Source organism: Symphalangus syndactylus, chromosome 22, assembly GCF_028878055.3.
Source record: "Symphalangus syndactylus isolate Jambi chromosome 22, NHGRI_mSymSyn1-v2.1_pri, whole genome shotgun sequence".
NCBI classification, from domain to species: Eukaryota; Metazoa; Chordata; class Mammalia; order Primates; family Hylobatidae; genus Symphalangus; species Symphalangus syndactylus.
In genome coordinates this window covers 68,301,389-68,321,898 of record NC_072444.2, presented here as the reverse complement: position 1 = coordinate 68,321,898, position 20,510 = coordinate 68,301,389, and the positions used below count along the sequence as shown (strand labels likewise).

Genomic DNA, 20,510 nt, shown 5'->3' with positions numbered 1-20,510 from the left:
ATCAGGATATCGTTTCAGCATAAACTATATTATAAGAATGATTTTAGCTGGTTATAAGCTAGAATGAATATGAGGCTAGGGCTATTTTATCCAAATTTTACCCACAGAGGGGGCACTCTGATTCAGTTAAATGGAAATAATATAAATGAATGAGATAAAGTTTAGTTCTGTGTTTTGCCCAGGAAAAAGAGTAATTGTGAAAGACAAAGAATTGCATTAGTGAACAAGCAGAGCTGTGGAGATTCTCAGTTACAGAGATTCTTAGAAACAAGAGTCACGTGGCAAGTGGCCAAAAGTATTGCAATCAACATTTAAAAAACTGGTTCAACCCAAGTTGAATTGCTGGAAAATTGAGTGCTTTCCAGTTTTAATACTTCTCTTACCTGCAACACCCACACACATTGTTCAACAAATATTAATTAAAAACTCCCTGTATGAGGAACTCCTTGTATGGAAACACCAAGGCTAGAACTGGTTAATGGGAAAAGATACAAGGATGATTCAAGTCCTACCTTTTTAGAGATTTGTGAAAGAGACAGACATTTCAGCCAGTATCCTATTTTTTGATTCCAAGACTTACAAATTTTAATGTTTCTGAAATACAATCACCGAGTACATTTGATTATATCCTTTCCAAAAGTTGGCATTAAATCTATGGGTCTTATAATAGATGGAATTTAAAAAGTTAGATGTGAAAGTACTACTGTAAATTCAGCTACTCAGTGTGAGGGGAACACAGAAGAAATCTGACTGGAGGTTCTTGAATGAAATTGCTATAATCTGGGCCTTGAAGAAAAAGAAGAAATCTACCAGGCTGGAAGCTTGTGTATGTGGGATGGGAAGGAAAAGATAGGAGGATATTGAAAGTAAAGGGAAGAGCATATGCAAAGACATTAAAAAACACAACAGTATGTAAATGTGGGAGTACAGTTTATATATTAAATGTATTATGAAAAACATTCAGAGGACCTGAAGCCAGCTATTATAGAAGCTAAGTGGGAAGCTAGAGTACAAAGATTTGGAGTTCTTCTGAAGACACTATTGACTGTTTTTAAGTAAAAAGAAAACTGACATGAGTCAGTCACATTCCTAAGTGTCATAGATGCTACCCAGTTTAATTTTCCCAAATGTTTCCAAGGCGTCCCCCCACTGTTTTTCCTGATAGGGAACAGAGGCACAGGGAGGTTAAGACGCCAAGGATACAAAGAGAGAGTCTAAGTTCTACCCCATCTGTATGATTTTAAAACCTATGTGCTGTCTATAACACCAACTTAAGATGTACTGGTCTTCTTGGTTTTCATTTTCTAATTTCTTATTTTTATTTTTTGAATTAATAGACTTCTTTTAGAGCAGTTTTAAGTTTACAGAATAATTGAGCAGAAAGTACAGAGAGTTAACGTGTATCTCCTCACCCTTCCAAAAATTTTCCCTATTAATAGCATCTTGCATTAATGGGGTAGATTGTTATAACTGATAAGCCAATATCGATACATTATTATTAACTAAATATTATAATTTACATAAGGATTCACTCTGTGTTGCATTTTATGGGTTTTGACAAATGTGTAATGACATGTATGTGTAATTACAGCATCATACAGAATTGTTTGCCCTCAAAATCTCCTGTACTCACCTATTCATCTCTCCCTCTTTCCCCCAAACTCATCCCACGGCTCCCACTCATCTTTTACTCTCTCTAGTTTTCCATTTCCCAGAATGTCATATTGTTGGAATCATACCTTTTCACACTGGCTTCTTTTACTCAGCATATGCATTGAGATTACTCTAAGTCTTTTTATGATTTGAAAGCTCATTTCTTTTCATCCCTGAATAATATTCCATTGCATGGATGTATTCTGGTTTGTTTGTCCTTGCACCTATTGAAGGGCATCTTAGTTGCATTCTAGCTTTGCCAATTATGAAAAAAACTGCTGTAAATATTTGTGTATAGGTTTTTGTGTGTACATGAGTTTTTAACTCATTTGGGTTAGTACCAAGAAGTACCAGATCATACAATAAAAATACATTTATTTTCATAAGAAACTGCCAAATTTTCTTCCAAAGTGACTGAATCATTTTGCATTTCCACCAGCAATGAATGAGAGTTCCTGTTGCTCCACATCTTAGCCAGCATTTGGTGTTGTCAGTATTTTAGCTATTTTAACAGGTGTGTAGTGGTATCTCATTGTTTTAATTTACAACTCTTTGATGGCATATGTGTTTCCTAATTTTTTTCTTACCTACTATATATTTTTCTATTATCTGTTATTTTGACTTTTACATTTTCCAGCATTCATTCTTTCATTCATCAACATATAGTAAGTGTCCATTATAAGCCAATAACATTTTTTGAATCTGGGTGGGTCATTTTTCTTTTACTCTTTTTCTATTCTTTCCTCAATTTTTATTTTGACATGTTCCATTCATTATTTACGTCACATAAACTATTAATTTGTTTCTCTGTATATTCTATTCATTTCTAGATAAACTAGTTGGTTATCTTTTACTTTTCTGATAATTTTTTAATATCTTCCACTTTCTCATTCTCCTGTTAAAGTTTTTTTTATTATTTATTCACAGTACATATAGCACAGTGTCTGAAATATTGTTCCATATGAAACTGTTTGAAAAAATCTCTGAAGTGGAAATCACTTACCTTGGTTGACAATAAATCTTAACTTCTGTATTGTTGCCAGATTGCCACTAACTCGATATATTCCATCAACATCTAGACCTGAAGACAAAAGGGCATATTTTATATTAGCACATATAGGAACTGAGATGGTTTAAAAGAAAACTATGAAAAGGAGTAAATCACATCAAATATCTATTCTTTTCAGAGAAAACTAATTTGCGTCTTCTAAATTATGCGATCTTGAAAATTTTAATCTCAAAGTAATCATGGTGTTCAGTCATAATTAAAATTATCATCAATAAATTTGAGTCTAATTGAGGCAAAAAGAGCAGTGGGTAGAATAGGATTACATCGTATACTTAAGGTTCATTTCCAAGGAAAATATAGGAATCCAACTGGGTAGGGGGGAACCTCCAGACATTTGTGTATTATTGCCTTTTTTCTGCAAGGTAAAATAACTCAAGACATTTGTGAGACATTTGCTACTGGCCTGATTTACTGTCTTCCTGCCTTTCTGTCTCTCTTCTTTCCTTCCTCTCCTCTTCTCAGCTCTTTTTCTTCTCTCCATTTCTATTCTATTGTAGTCTATTCTATTCTATTCTTCCTTTCCTGTGATTGCTACAGAATAACATATATTGGTCTGATTATTTGAAACTAAAGAGTAAAAATTCTATTCTATATATAATGCTAGTTTGATAATTCCTAGTGTATTATAGGTAATGGGGTGCTCCATTATGGAGAGAAAAATAAAATCTTTAGCAAAATGGTAAAATGAGTTTCAGATTATTTTAGAACTGGTCATCTGTAGTTCAAAATAACTTATCCTGGCAGTAAATTTCAGTAATCATTCACTTGTTTTCCACACATCTATTTATAGAATCTAGTTAATTTCTTGGCCACGTTACGAGGACAATGAAGAAACAGGAAAACGAAAAGGGAAACACTTAGTCAAACACTATAATAGTATCTAAAAATGCTGAAGACATAATTTTAATGTCAAGAATGTATATTCTCTGATGTGTCTGGGAACTCAGAGAGGCCTAGGTGAGATTGCCAGCAGACGCAGAGGTCTTAGCAGTTTCTCTAGGGAGGTAGTATAGCATCATGGATAATCATTGTAATTCACAATAGTATTCAATAGATTGGTAGAAATTATTGCCATAGTATAACAGAATAAAGGCTTCCCAAAGCTCTTTACTGGCATAAAATGAGCTCATTTATTGCATTACCATCTCTACATTTTTACACACTTTATATTAGGAACACTTCTGCCATTGTGCAAAATATTTCATTGGGAGGTTACGGTAGAATAACGTCACTTATAACATTGGTAATAATGGCATAATTTAGGACAATCATTCACTATAGTTTTTACTCTTCCATGTAATAAACTTTAGGGTTGCTTGAGATAATGGCAACAAAATGGAATAGCTATTAACAAATGTATTAACTGATGTGACTTTATAGTTCTAGACTAATCTAAGAAATTACTGAGACTCTGTCTCCTCCTGAGAACTATAAATTGTGAGGAATTGGGTGAAGCTGGATACCAGTTAGCCAGTGGTGAAAGTTTCTAAGACATATATATTTGTAAAAATCAAACATATTTTTTCTTTGTGATGCACAAATTACCTCCATTAATCTATGTCTACTCCGGTTTGTTTGTTTTAAAGTACAATTTCTGCTTGACAGCTTAAATGTGATAATAGTCCTAATTAAAATTTTTCTAATATTTAATTCCTACGTTTATTATTGGTCTATTTTGGTCTTAAGTTCATGCACTTACACCCAGAATGTTAAAAAATTAATTTACAAAAAACTTATTTATCATTTTCTTTTTTCCTTTGTCATTAGATGCTGTTTGGCATTTAGTTTTAACCTATGAAATTTTACATAATGTGATAGATTTAAAAATATTAAAAATTGTACATTCAAGTGTGTCCTTCTCAAAGTTTTCCCTCTTAATTTTTTTGAGCATATAGCCACTGAGGAAATTATTTTAAAATTCTTCTCTAAAATCACCCTCAGAGGCCCTGAAATGTTTACAGAAAAATGTTCATAATGGCATGCTTGGGGGTTTGGGGGAGAGTTTTGGATTTGGAAGTAGACAAATGGCATCAGAACCATGAGTGGCGAATAAAGTCACCTTGATGCTTGCCACCACAAACAAACAAAGTTTGATCAAATGAATGTGGCCCTGATTTTTTCCCATGGATTATCAATTGATTTTAAGGAATTTAGAGAAAAATAATTATTTTAGAAAATAGAAACATCAATGGAATATGTGGGTCTATGTTCTCTAAATGAGAAATTCTAATGTTTTTTTAAAATCAATCAAATTAGTCCTATTTACAATGATTAAAGATAAAATGTGAATTAATATCTATTACAATAAAAATGAGAACATTGTGCATTTTTAAAAATTTTGTTTTGCTAATTAGCTAGACCCTTATCAGAGGTCTATTCTAAATGAAATTATTTGAATTTCAAAATTTAATTGCAAATAAAGGCCTTACTTAATCATCACTTTAATATGCATATCCATTTATACAAGGTGTAAAATCAAGTGCATGTCTATTTTGAAGTTAGCACTCTTCCTTTTCAAATATTATTCTATATGCTATTAAAATGCATACAGTTGTAAACTGGTTTTTAACTGATGAAATTCCCTGTATCCAAAACTTTTTTTTCTCTTAGACAGTTACAATATAAGAAGTGCTTTCTTTGGTCTTTCATAAATTTCTGTAAAAAATTTTTTAAGTCCAGTAATCAAAACCATTTGAAAAAGTAGTATGGATCGGACATATTACATATAAACAATTGGAAAGCAGTATACTGTTTAAAGAAAGCAGCCTCATCCTAAAGTAATAACGCAACTTTCTTTTGGCATAAAAGGAGGGAGCACAGCTGGTGGAGACAGGGAGGGTAAATCAGATCTGTGCTACCACTGTGGTTGTAGACCTGAGTCACAGCAGAGAAACTGCTTTGTGGCTGGAGATAGAAACCAGAAAGTAAAAGGGAGTAAAGCAAAACATATTAGATGCAATACGAATCTGTCTTGACACAACTTCCAAGCCCTTTAGATTCAAAGATACCAACACTATATATCTTGTGAGTGATAATGATCTCTGACATTAGCGGCTCCTGCTTTGAATGGCTCATGCTCTCCGGCTATCATACTTTTTAAATTACATAAATGGAGTGAAAATGACAAAGTACATATTAAAAAGGAGGGTATTACGTTTTGCAAAATAATCTGGAACATATCAGTGAATTTTAACAGTTATAAATTATATAGGTACAGTCTTGAAGTTGATTTGCTTTCCTATGAATGGCTCACAGAACAGCAAACCCAAAGTTCTAGGACTATTACCCAAATTACAATTATTCACGTGCCATCCTCCTTTTACTCCAAGAACTTTGAAAGTTATGCCAAACCAAACCAATGTAAATCGGTGGATTTGGACATCCTTTTCATGACCACATTATCCTTGCTGGATTGCAAACTACTTATTTTGGAAATATAATTAGACTTCGTATGATTTTTAAATGACCAGTGTCTTCAAGGTACCTCTTTTGTGCTTTGGAGAAGGTTGGTGAAAAATCGCTTTGAGAGGTACCTCTTTCAAGAAAATGACATGACTGTAAATGCTGACAGGATTTTTGCCTGTTATGCTAAAAATACTTTGGGAACACGATAAAACTAAGTCATTTTACTTTTTTTTCTTAAATCAGACTGGCATTAATGGTAGTATGAAAAATTCTCTGAAGAAATCCACATTCATTGAAATATTGTTTATTTTTTCATCATCAGCTGACCTTCTTATATTTCAAAATAGTGTTTACTGTTGGCAGAAATCACTGGGTATTGCTGTAGGGGATTTTTAAAAGTCTCCCCCCACCTCCCCCCTGCCACTTTTTTTTTTTTTCCTGAAGAAGCTTAGACTGGGATAGACACACAATTAGGAGTTATTAGACCAAGTGGTGGTCTAAGCCCAGTGGAAAGAACGCAGCTGTCATGAGTAATTCCCACCATAAATCTTAGACACTTTGCAAAAAGAAATCTAAGACCAACACTCTGCCCGGGGTTGACTGGCTTATCTGCCAAAACATGGACAGTTTTTGACAATGCAGACGAGTCTGTTAAAAATAGTTGAAAACTGGTTTAGGTAGCATTTTTGGTAGCCCGAATGATGGACAAAGCATGCAGATGTGGAGTTTGAGCCTGGTTGAGTGGTGCGCCCTGAAAGCCTGCTTGTTTTTCTGACCCACAACGAAATGCATCTGAGCCTCTGCAGTCTGCACATGTGGGCTGGGAATTTTGCACAAACAGTCCGTCTCCTGAGATTTATGGCGCTTCCTAATTCCTAGGAGGCCAGAGCTACCACAAGAAGTGCGATTCTCGCAATACTTTGAACTTCTGGCTTCTCCCTCTGACGAAAATCTTTGAGCACAGGAACACTCAGGTTGCCCTCAACCCCTGCACATTTCTGTCTCGGTCCTTCCAAATTTCTACTTGGGTTCTGAGCTAAACATGAGAAGCTCCGGTGCCATTCAGACCTATGCCTCCTCCTCTAAGTTGAAGTGAGTGTTTCCAACATTTTTTTGCTAGCTTATTTGTTCACACACTTTAAATTCAATGACTGAGAGTACAGGATATAATTTAAAATTCTAATCTCTCTTCCGACTCAGTGGTGTTTATTTTGTACCTATCTGCCATTTTAATTTAATTATTGTTAATTTCTTATGAGATGCCCATCCTTCAATAGCCTTGCTATTCCCTAAGAATGATTCCCTTAGGAAATAGCTGGCACAATTTTGATTTTCAAACAAGAATCATTTTATTCTATAGGATAACTATATGACTTCATAAAAACCATTCTAAAAATATATACAGTTTTTTTTGCTCTACTTCCATGGTAAAAAAAAAAAAAAAAAAAAAAAAAAAATTAAACCATATAGAACAATATACAATCAGAACTAAGTACAGGAGCTGCCCCAACCTGCTTTCCAAAGATAGTTATTGTTAACAGTTCTATTTTAGGCCAGGCTCAGTGGCTCACACCAACAATCCCAGCACTTTGGGAGGCCAAGGCAGGAGAATCACTTGAGCCCAGGAATCCAAGAACCGCCTGGGCAACATAGTGAAACCTATCTTCCCCCCCAAAAATTTAAAAATTAGCCTGGCATGGTGGTGCATGCCTGTGGTCCCAGCTACTCAGGAGGCCGAGGTAGGAGAATCACTTGAGCCCAGGAAGTTGAGGCTGCAGTGACCCTTGTTCACACCATTGCACTCCAGCCTGGGTAGAGAGAGTGAGGCCCTAACTCGAAAAGAAAAGTTCTATTTTCATTCTTTTTGTTAATGTTAATATGTCATATTTCTGTTTATTAACTTTGAATGGTATTTATTGATTTCTCAGAAAAGATAAAGAGCTTAGTGCATTCATAGTTCCTGCCACTTATCTGTACACCCTCTTTCTCTTCACTGAGTTCATTTGTCTGTTTCTATATCTTAGCATGTCAAATTATCTCTGAGCTATGAAAAACAAAGCAGTATATTTACTCTTAATTCTCTCTACCACTTCCCTTCCCAGTTTTATTCTTTATGCGTTTGTTTATATTCTTAAAATTTGGGACATTTTGTTTTTTATAAGTATTTTGTGACTTATCTATGGGTTAATAATAGCCACTATTTTTTAAAAAGGGAACATGTTGGGGTTTAACATTAAAATTTAGTTTCACAAAGGAGAGCTCCCAAAAGTTAAGACTTAACTTGTCCTCTTCTTCCTTTCTAGGTTTCTTCATTTCTTCAGATTAAGTGCTGCCCAACAGAAGTTTCTGCAATGATAGAAATGTTCTATGCCTTTGCTGTCCAAACCAGCATTCACTGGCCACATATGACTGGCTACAAAGATTATTAACCACATGAAACGTGGTTAATACAACTGAGAGACTGAATTTTATTTTACTCAGCTTCAAGTAACTTAACCACATGTGGCTGGTGATGACCATTTTAGACAATGCGTCTCTAGGTCAGCATCAACTACCCTCCTTCTCTTGTATTCCGTTGTTATTCTTCCTGGATTGAATTTTAAGAAGTTTCTTGATGCATAAAAGGATGTGATTGGTAATTTTTCTTACTTTACCCATCTGACTGTTTTCTTTTGCTTCCTAATTGATTGTTGACTTGAATACTTATTTCAGTTTCGTAATCTTTTACTTTTCTAACTTTGAAAAATAAATGTTCCATTATCTTCTAGCATCCCTGCTGTTAAGTCTGATGTCAAATTGATTCTTGACACTTTGCAGGTAAATTGCTTTTGCTCTCAGATTAAAAAAAAAATTTCTCTTTAAACTTGTAGCAGTAAAATGTCACTCATAGATGTGCTCCCCATCTGGGCCTTTTCATTTGGAAAACATTTTCTTATATTATTTGCTCAATATTGTTTTCCCTCTATTATCTCTCTCCTCTGTATCTAGAATTTATTTAAGATGGATTATCAAATATCAGATTACCCTTATGATTGAGACTGATTAAAATAAACAGTGGTCATGGGTACCTCTGTATGTGTCCAGCTCTCTCCCTCCCCACAACTTGTCCAATCTTAAATGAGAATGGTGTGTTGGGGTGTCTTGCAGGATAAATGGATGGTGAGTAGACAATAGGCCAGGGCTTCTCCCCAGTTATCAAAGTAAGGAAGACTTAACTTGGGATATAGAGAACTTTACCAATTTTGCACCTGGGCAAAGGTATATCTAATTCTGTTGGAGAAGACCTGAGACGCTTTCTTCTCCATTGCCTTATTTCTCAGATGCCAGCAACTTTTCTGTCCTTACAGAAATTGCTCTCAGGCTCAAGCACCTGCTGTAGGTGCTTCCTTAGTGCAGGATAAAGAAAGAGGAGCCCAGTTCTCACAGCTGTTAGAGCCTGTTATTTAATGAATTACTTTCTTTACTGCCCTCTTTACAATTTCTGTTCTTTTTTTTTGTTGACTCCAAGTTTGGTTATTCTCTGGGACATCCCTGGAAAGAACTGTGCCTAATTGTGGTGTCTGGGAATGGTGTTTCTCCTGCTTTCATTTCTCTATTTGTTTGATCCCATCTGCTTCCTCTCTTCCTGGAATTTCTATTTCTCATCTGCTGATGGCACCTTTTCTGTTTTCAGCATCATTATCAGTTTTTTTCTTTTTAAAACACATATTTTCTATTATTTCATTGGGATTTTTTTTGAGGAAAGAGAATCAGACATGTTTTTTTCAGTCTGCCAACTTGACTGTGAGGCCTACATTGTTTTTCATAAAAACAGAACTTTAAAAACTGAAAACAGAAGTTTTATTAGTTTGTGAAGATACTGTTATATAATTTTCATTATGGGTACATGGGAAATAAATGGTGAGGGATTAAACTATGAATATTTAAAACAGTCGTTACGTGATTCCAATTCTAATGTTGGAAGAATAGGTTGATACAGGGTTTCAGTACATCTCTCATTTCATTTTTCTTACTCTTGTCCTTTTCTGTGTTTATAGAAATTTCTACTATCATTTATGCATTTTTCAGTTCTCCTTTTATTACTGAGGTTGTTTTAGTTTTCTCTTCCATTTCTTTCATGAGCCTTTTCTTTTCAATTTTTATCTCATTTTGGTTTTTTGTTCTACCTTCCTCATATCTCTCCTATGAATGCTTGCTTCATATGAATGCTTGTCACAATTATTGCAACAAGTTTTTCTTTTTAATGTCATAACAAAATACCTTCAATTTTTCCTTCATTATTTTATTTGCTTTTGGTTATCATCATTACCTAGATTTTATTGGCTCATTTTTGATTATTCATTTCTGAAAAAAATGTATTTAATTTCCCAGGTATTTGTAGGGGATTCATATGGAAAATAAGAATTTTTATTCTCTTAAGACATGGAAGAGATAAATATTTGTTGTAATTTTTCTTTAATGTTAGACTAAAAAGAGGTCACTAAGAGAAGGATTTTTTTTTCGTTTCTGAGAAAATGGCTTAGAACCTGTGATACTAAAAAATGAGCAATTATTTAAAATTGTTTATATAGCCAGTGTCTGAGCTAGGGGCAAATTCCAGATTTAAATTAAATACCTTGAAAGAGCACATAATAAAGGAATATATGTGTATATGTATATATACATACATACTAAGAAAAAGATGGTATCAAATAGACACTTGAATCAGCAAGGAGAATGCTTTTCAAAGACTTTTCATTGAACACTTGTGCAACTGGGATCATTTTCAAATGCTTCACCCCCACCTTCCTTCCTTTGCCCCTGTTACTTCAATCTGTTAATACTAGGAAATATGATTGTTTTCTTGCAAAAATATTTATCATTAATATTGGTCCTATTTGCTCTTCTGCCCAATCCTGAGCTCTTAACAAACTTTGTCTTATTTGGACACCAGAGAAGACAGGTGTTGTCATATTGCTCCAGCATCAAAACTGGGTGAGGAAAAGAACTAAATACCCTGAGTGCTAAATGTGTTACTGGTTTGATTTTCTTGCTGGTTCTGCGTTGCATCATTTATGCCTTGAAAAGTTCCATGACCATAGAGTTTGGGGATTGTGGGTGGGGGGATGGTAGGGAGACGTGTGGGAGGAGAGTGATTGGCTATCTTGCTTTTTACTATTATTAGGTATTCTTGTATAGAGACACAGGATTGGATTCGGTCTTGGAAAACAAGTTATTGCATTACTTTCCTGGATTCTCCATCTCTCTCATTCATGTTAAGTAGGATATTAGACATTTTAATAAGCAGAAGAAAATCTCACTGACTTCTTCAAATGTTACCAAAAAAAAAAAAAAAACAAAAAGCCATCCCTCCTCAATGTGAATACAGGAGTAAAACCACTGTCATTTCTTATTATTAGAATTTTCCCTTATATTTATACTTAGTTCTTGCCACAATATCTCACCAATTTTCTTATAATTGGAGATGCTTATCCATACCATTGGAATCCAGAAGTATAGGCAGTAGTATACTTTCAAAAATATTATTTCCTGGTTTCCATTTGCTGTGATTCTTTATGGATCAGGCTTGTTTGTGTGTATAGCCTCTATACATCTAATTTAATTCTCACCTTTAAAATGATTCCTTTTAACTTAAGGATTACTAAATGGTAAGTCAACTAGGGAAAAGACAAGGGGAAAAAGTTCCAGTGTGGCTAATGTGATATAGGTTGATAAGCCATTTATGTACCTTAATACCTGAAATCTCTGAAGATAAGAAAGATCTCAGCAAGACTCTGAGTTTGCTTGTGAAATTTCTCTAGAGAAGAACCTAGCATCGGTGGTCTGATCAGACCAAAGATGATGAATTGAAATGATTTCTGGAGAGTGGGAAACAAGGTACCTATAAACAGTCATTGACAAATTATCTTACATCCTTTTTTTTTTTTTTTAAATCTCAGTCTTGAAGACAAATTTTGGTCAATGTTTCTGGTTATCATTAAGTGAGAGCTGTTGCCTCGAAGAAAAACTTAGTGTATCTGGAAGATATTGAATTTGGAGGTTATATTTGGTTTATCTCATATTGTTCTCTGAGTTTCTTTTATGTTACAGTTCTACTGTTATGCTGTGATCATGCTGATGTAAATAAATCATTCATTTGGTAGTATGACTTGCTTAGTGTGTTTCATTAAAATAAATAGAAGTAACAAGAACAATGACTCTAATTTGGTCTGCCATTATCGTCTGGTAGTTTGCAAACCAATACACCAGCATAACCTGAGGTCTACACAGCAGTGGGGTGGCCACAGCAGGTTTAAAGAAAGAAAACCAGCTTCCTGGAGATGCTATTCCTAAGGAGAGCTTGGAGTCTCAGGAGAAGTAATCTGTACTCTGTGCCCATGTACACTTTTTTTTTAAATTTTAGCAAGAGACTATTTCATAAGTTAAAGAAACACAATAAAAGGCTCACCAACACAAACAAGAAGAAAACAGAAAAATGGATCCCTTTGGGATGAAGTCATAAGAGTTATATAAAGTGTAGCCTTTGATCCCATCATACTTGAAATAGATACTGATTTAAAATTCATATATTTGCCATCATTCTTTTCAATCCCTCCACCCGTATTTTTTTTAACATCTAAACAAAGTGACCTCATTGTTTTCCATTGGATTTTTTTTAAACATTGGCTGGGATGATTGAGATTCAGGAATGTGGGAAAATGGATTCCCAAACCACGTCCCTCCCCTTTCATTCTGAGCTGTAATTTTTGGCTTGGCTTGAATCGCAGTCATCACATTTCAGCCTGAATCTCTCTGTAAAGTGATCTTTCTTAAACATTTCTCTCACTCATCAAGGGATCAGAAACAAAGCTGTTCTAGCCTTTCAGCGAAACACTTACAGGCAGCTTTTACAGAGAAGTCACAAGAGCTAAATTTCCTCTAAAATTGTTTGAAAAGCGAACATTTTCGGTGCCTCATTGTCCTTTTTGTGAATCTTGTCATCTGTATGCCATGAGCTCTAGCAGCTATTTTAATCTGTTTTTGTTTGCAATCCATTTGGTGTCCACCCAAGGAAATGCAGGTGATTCTAATTAACTTACTGCTCAAGATGTAGGGAAAAAAATCCCAATTGTGATGTAGCGCATTATATACTTAAAACCTTTCTTCTATTATTTATAACACATTATTAATGAAAATATTATATAAATATATTTATCACCTAGTTCATTGCTGTTCACTTTTTAAAAATCAATGGGGATTATGGCACAAGAAAAAGCCACACACATTCACAAATACACAGACACAATACAGACCCCGAGAACGCTTGCCAACTTTTATTTAACAAGAGTAGCAACTTAAAAATAACATTATTTTTACTTTGTGCAACATAGTTTAATATCTGAAATAACTCTGTTCTAATAAAAATCTATTGAAATACTCTCAGGCCTAACTCTGCCCTGAAGGTAAAAGTGATTAATTGAAAGATTTTGGCAGATCTCTGCTCACCACCAGGGCAGTTTAATTTAGAACACATTCAACCATTTCTCAGTGTCTCTGTGTTGGTGGAGCATAACTTTTGATCTTTGGGGAGGTGCCTCTAATTCAGACCCTTTGGCTTGCCACTTCCTGGAGGGTTTTGATGGCTTGCCTCTGCTACGAATTCAGGTGAGAGAGAGCTCTTCCCTGGCCGCTGCCTCTCAAGTGAGTTCGTAAAAGCAAATTCCAGGCATAAAGACAAGATATTCTACAAACCCGTTCGAGTACACCAACCATCAGCAAAGTCCTATTTAGATCACAGACAAAATGGTCCTTTTCAGCTTCTTGCTGCCGTTCCAAACTTGTGAGAAATTACAGTGTCACTAGCCTCTTTCCCAGGCAAAGAAGAAGGTGCTCCTAACCATGACAGTGGATGAAGCTGAGACATCTGAGCTTCCTATTCTCAGGAAACACAAATAGGATGACTGTTTTCTTTTTAAGAGTACAGGAGAAACTGCCTAGTGGATATTATTAATACTTCTGCTAAACAGAAAGGTGGGACTAGGGCATGTTCCTTCCTGCTTGGCAGATAGACCTGTGTTAAACTGTGATTAAATGGAAGAACAGATAAATTCTAAGATATTCTGTGGCCCTTGAATTGGTGAATTCCAACTCTCCAGGCAATTTGACAGATATTGTGTAGGCACTTACTATGTAGCAAAAGTGTGCTAGGCATTGGGGGTACAGTAACAAACATGGTATACACACTTCCAGATGTTATAGAGCCATAACATGCACTAAAATGTGAGAACATATATTCTCTGTGAGGTGGATTATAAAAATGGTTGTTTTCAAATCATTTTACATATTTCCCAACTATTTTATAAGTGCTTATATATATATACATATATACACATGTGTGTAGTATATATATTACTCTTGTGAACAAACAATATTAATGACATTTATTATGAAAACATTATGACATAGATTGAAATTATTTGATAATATATACTTATGAGTTTATGTTCCCAGAGATCCACTTGAAAAATGTTTGCAGACTATCATAAATCTATTCTGTATCCTTGAATGCTGTATTTTGTATCTCTAATTTAGCTGAAAGATGGTTTAAGACTCTTGAAATGAGGTTCAAAATCTTCATGGGACACACAGTAGAAATCTCAAAATTAAGTATTGCAAAAACTATTTCTTGTTGGAGAAATCACATCCAGATTTGGAGATAGAAATATAAGGTATCTGGAACAGAGCTGAAAAGATAAAAACATTTTCCCTACTTAGAAGCTCTACCTTTCCCCGGACAATTTATACCATTGGCTTTTGTGATTTTGGGACTTGTACAAAAAGAAATGTATAAGCAAAAGCCAAGAGGTAGCAATAAAGTTGGCTTTCTGACTTTCTATGATCACAATATAAAGTAGGAAAGATTAGGCTTCTTTTAGTGATCTAGGAGAGACCCAACTTCTCAGCTTCATTCTGTACTACATAAGGGCTGTTAACTATCTAACAAAGAACTATGCACCCTCTGGTTACTCAAAACACTCTGTTGACTTAAAAAAAGGCATTCCAAAACCAATTGTTCCTTTATTTAAACTCATCTAGCACTAGTGTAATACAAACCAGATTTTCACCTTCTGGGTGATTTTGTCACATAGGTCTACACTGAAAGACTTGTGGAAATATCTGGGTATTTGCATATATATATACACATATATATTTATATATATTTAATATCTCTCATTTCTTTCTGATCTATTGTCATGGAAATAAAATATATTAAACCAACGTGTGCCAAAAAATAGACAAATGAGATTATATCAAACTAGGAAGCTTCTGCACAGCAAAGGAAACAATCAACAGAGTGGAGTGGCAACCTATAGAATGGGAGAAATTATTTTCAAACTATATATTTGACAGGATGTTAACATCAGAATGTATAAGGTACTCAAACAACTCAATGCCAAACAACCAAAAAACAACCTGAGCCCAAGCTGAAAATGAGCAAAAAACTAAAAAGATACTTCTCAGAAAAAGACATGCAAATGGCCAATAGGTAAATGGGAAAATGCTCAAAATCACTAATCATCAGATACATGCAAATTAAAACAACAATGAGATATCACCTTACCTCTGATAGAATGGCTATTATTAAAAAGACAAAAGATAGCAAGTGTTGGCAAGGATGTGGAGAAAAGGAAACCCTTTTATATTATTGGTGGGAATGTAAATTAGTACAACAATTATGGAAAAAAATACAGAGGTTCCTCAAACAATTAAAAATAGAAATACCATATGATCCAGCAATCCCACCACTGGGTATATATCCAAAGGAAATAAAATCAGTATATCAGAAAGATGTCTGCACTCTTATTTTATTACAGCAATATTTACAACAACCAAGATAAGGAATTCGCCTAAGTGTCCATCAATGGTTGAATGATAAAATGTGATACTGCATATATCATATATGTTATTATATATATTATATATAACATCATATATATATGATACACACCCACACACACACACACACAAATGGAATACTATTCAGTCATTAAAAAATCCTGCTTTTGGGGTGGAGCCAAGATGGCCAAATAGGAAAACCTCTAGTAGTCTACAGCTCCCAGCGTGAGCAACGCAGAAGACAGGTGATTTCCGCATTTCCAACTGAGGTACCAGGTTCATCTCACTGGGGAGTGCTGGACAGTGGGTGCAGGACAGTGGGTGCAGCACACCGTGTGTGAGCTGAAGCAGGGCGAGGCATCGCCTCACCTGGGAAGCGCAAGGGATCAGGGAATTCCCTTTCCTAGTCAAAGAAAGGGGTGACAGATGCCACCTGGAAAATCGGGTCACTCCCACCCCAATACTGCGCTCTTCCAATGGGCTTAACGGCACAGCAGGAGATTATATCCTGCACCTGGCTTGGAGGGTCCTACGCCTATGGAGCCTCACTCATTGCTAGCACAGCAGTCCGAGATCAAACTGCAAGGTGGTAGCGAGGCTGGGGGAGGGGAGCCCACCATTGCTCAGGCTTGAGTAGGTAAACAAAGCAGCCAGGAAGCTCGAACTGGGTGGAGACCACCACAGCTCAAGGAGGCCTGCCTGCCTCTGTAGGCTCCACCTCTGGGGGCAGGGCACAGACAAACAAAAGACAGCAATAACCTCTGCAGACTTAAATATCACTGTCTGACAGCTTTGAAAAGAGTAGTGGTTCTCCCAGCACACAGCTGGAGTTCTGAGAACGGGCAGACTGACTCCTCAAGTGGGTCCCTGACTCCCGAGTAGCCTAACTGGGAGGCATCTCCAAGTAGGGGCAGACTGAGACCTCACACGGCCCGGTACTCCTCTGACACAAAACTTCCAGAGGAACGATCAGGCAGGAGAAATAAAATTCTTTACAGACAAGCAAATGCTGAGAGATTTTGTCACCACCAGGCCTGCTCTAAAAGAGCTCCCTAAGGAAGCACTAAACAAGGAAAGGAACAACTGGTACCTTTGGGGTACTAATTTGCCAGTCTGTGCCTTTTAATTGGAGCATTTAGCCCATTTACATTTAAGGTTAGTATTGTTATGTGTGAATTTGATCCTGTCGTTATGATGTTAGCTGGTTATTTTGCTCATTAGTTGATGCAGTTTCTTCCTAGCCTTGATGGTCTTTAGAATTTGGTATGTTTTTGCAGTGGCTGGTACCGGTTGTTCCTTTCCTTGTTTAGTGCTTCCTTAGGGAGCTCTTTTAGAGCAGGCCTGGTGGTGACAAAATCAGAGTGCCTCTCCTTCTCCAAAGGAATGCAGCTCCTCACCAGCAATGGAACAAAGCTGGATGCAGAATGACTTTGACGAGTTGAGAGAGGAAAGCTTCAGAAGATCAAACTATTCTGAGCTAAAGGGGGAAGTTCGAACCAATGGCAAAGAAGTTAAAACTTTGAAAAAAAATTAGATGAATGGATAACTAGAATAACCAATGCAGAGAAGTCCTTAAAGGACCTGATGGAGCTGAAAACCATGGCACGAGAACTACGTGATGAATGCACAAGCCTCAGTAACCGATGCGATCAACTGGAAGAAAGCCTATCAGTGATGGAAGACAAAATGAATGAAATGAAGCATGAAGAGAAGTTTAGAGAAAAAAGAATAAGAAGAAATGAACAAAGCCTCCAAGAAATATGGGACTATGCGAAAAGACCAAATCTATGTCTGATTGGTGTACCTGAAAGTGACGGGGAGAATGGAACCAAGTTGGAAAACACTCTGCAGGATATTATCCAGGAGAACTTCCCCAATCTAGCAAGGCAGGCCAACATTCAGATTCAGGAAATACAGAGAACGCCACAAAGATACTCCTCGAGAAGAGCAACTCCAAGACACATAATTGTCAGATTTGCCAAAGTTGAAAGGAAGGGAAAAAATGTTAAGGGCAGCCAGAGAGAAAGGTCAGGTTACCCACAGAGCGAAGCTCATTAGACTAACAGCTGATCTCTAGGCAGAAACTCTACAAGCCAGAAGAGAGTGGGGGCCAATATTCAACATTCTTAAAGAAAAGAATTTTCAACCCAGAATTTCATATCCAGCCAGACTAAGCTTCATAAGTGAAGGAGAAATAAAATTCTTTACAGACAAGCAAATGCTGAGAGATTTTGTCACCACCAGGCCTGCTCTAAAAGAGCTCCCAAAGGAAGCACTAAACAAGGAAAGAACAACCGGTACCAGCCACTGCAAAAACATACCAAATTGTAAAGACCATCAAGGCTAGGAAGAAACTGCATCAACTAACGAGCAAAATAACCAGCTAACATCATAATGACAGGATCAAATTCACACATAACAATACTAACCTTAAATGTAAATGGGCTAAATGCTCCAATTAAAAGGCACAGACTGGCAAATTAGACAAAGAGTCAAGACCCATCAGTGTGCTGTATTCAGGAAACCCATCTCACGTGCAGAGACACACATAGGCTCAAAATAAAGGGATGGAGGAAGATCTACCAAGCAAATGGAAAACAAAAAAAGGCAGGGGTTGCAATCCTAGTCTCTGATAAAACAGACTTTAAACCAACAAAGATCAAAAGAGACAAAGAAGGCCATTACATAATGGTAAAGGGATCAATTCAACAAGAAGAACTAACTATCCTAAATATATATGCACCCAATACAGGAGCACCCAGATTCATAAAGCAAGTCCTTAGTGACCTACAAAGAGACTTAGACTCCCACACAATAATAATGGGAGACTTTAACACCCCACTGTCAACATTAGACAGATCAAGAGACAGAAAGTTGACAAGGATATCCAGGAATTGAACTCAGCTCTGGACCAAGCGGACCTAATAGACGTCTACAAAACTCTCCACCCCAAATCAACATAATATACATTCTTTTCAGCACTACACCATACCTATTCCAAAATTGACCACATAGTTGGAAGTAAAGCACTCCTCAGCAAATGTAAAAGAACAGAAATTATAACAAACTGTCTCTCAGACCACAGTGCAATCAAACTAAAACTCAGGATTAAGAAACTCACTCAAAACCGCTCAACTATATGGAAACTGAACAACCTGCTCCTGAATGACTACTGGGTACATAACGAAATGAAGACAGAAATAAAGATGTTCTTTGAAACCAATGAGAACAAAGACACAATGTACCAGAATCTCTGGGACACATTCAAAGCAGTGTGTAGAGGGAAATTTATAGCACTAAATGCCCACAACAGAAAGCAGGAAAGATCTAAAATTGACACCCCAACATCACAATTAAAAGAAATAGAGAAGCAAGAGCAAACACATTCAAAAGCTAGCAGAAGGCAAGAAATAACTAAGATCAGAGCAGAACTGAAGGAAATAGAGACACAAAAAACCCTTCAAAAAATCAATAAATCCAGGAGCTGGTTTTTTGAAAGATCAACAAAATTGATAGACCGCTAGCAAGACTAATAAAGAAGAAAAGAGAGAAGAATCAAATAGACGCAATAAAAAATGACAAAGGGGATGTCACCACCGAACCCACAGAAACACAAACTACCATTAAAAAATACTATAAACATCTCTATGCAAATAAACTAGAAAATCTAGAAGAAATGGATAAATTCCTTGATACATACACCCTCCCAAGACTAAACCAGGAAGAAGTTGAATCTCTGAGTAGACCAATAACAGACTCTGAAATTGAGACAATAATTAATAGCTTACCAACCAAAACAAGTCCAGGACCAGAATGGATTCACAGACAAATTCTACCAGGGGTACAAGGAGGAGCTGGTACCATTCCTTCTGAAACTATTCCAATCAATAGAAAAAGAGGGAATCCTCCCTGACTCATTTTATGAGGCCAGCATCATCCTGATACCAAAGCCTGGCGGAGACACAACCAAAAAAGAGAATTTTAGACCAATATCCTTGATGAATATTGATGCAAAAATCCTCAATAAAATACTGGCAAACTGAATCCAGCAGCACATCAAAAAGCTTATCCACCATGAACAAGTGGGCTTCATCCCTGGGATGCAAGGCTGGTTCAACATACGCAAATCAACAAATATAATCCAGCATATAAACAGAACCAAAGACAAAAACCACATAATTATCTCAACAGATGCAGAAAAGGCCTTTGACAAAATTCAACAACCTTCATGCTAAAAACTCTCAATAAATTAGGTATTGATGGGATGTATCTCAAAACAGTAAGAGCTATCTATGACAAACCCACAGCCAATATCATACTGAATGGACAAAAACTGGAAGCATTCTCTTTGAAAACTGGCACAAGACAGAGATGCCCTCTCTCACCACTCCTATTCAACATAGTGTTGGAGGTTCTGGCCAGGGCAGTCAGGCAGGAGAAGGAAATAAAGGGCATTCAATTAGGAAAAGAGGAAGTCAAATTGTCCCTGTTTGCAGATGACATGATG

The 20,510-nt window shown here is 36.2% G+C and overlaps 1 protein-coding gene across 6 annotated transcripts in view; it reads right to left on the bottom strand.

The window, feature by feature from the left end:
- Window positions 1-20,510, bottom strand: part of ARHGAP15 (Rho GTPase activating protein 15) — a 638,954-nt gene that overhangs the window by 203,574 nt on the left and 414,870 nt on the right. For all 6 annotated transcript variants that reach the window (XM_055261923.2, XM_055261924.2, XM_063631362.1 and 3 more), the window contains one exon: window positions 2,657-2,734. In XM_055261923.2, the coding sequence (XP_055117898.1) occupies window positions 2,657-2,734 (78 nt within the window). The remainder of the gene's footprint in view (window positions 1-2,656; window positions 2,735-20,510) is intronic.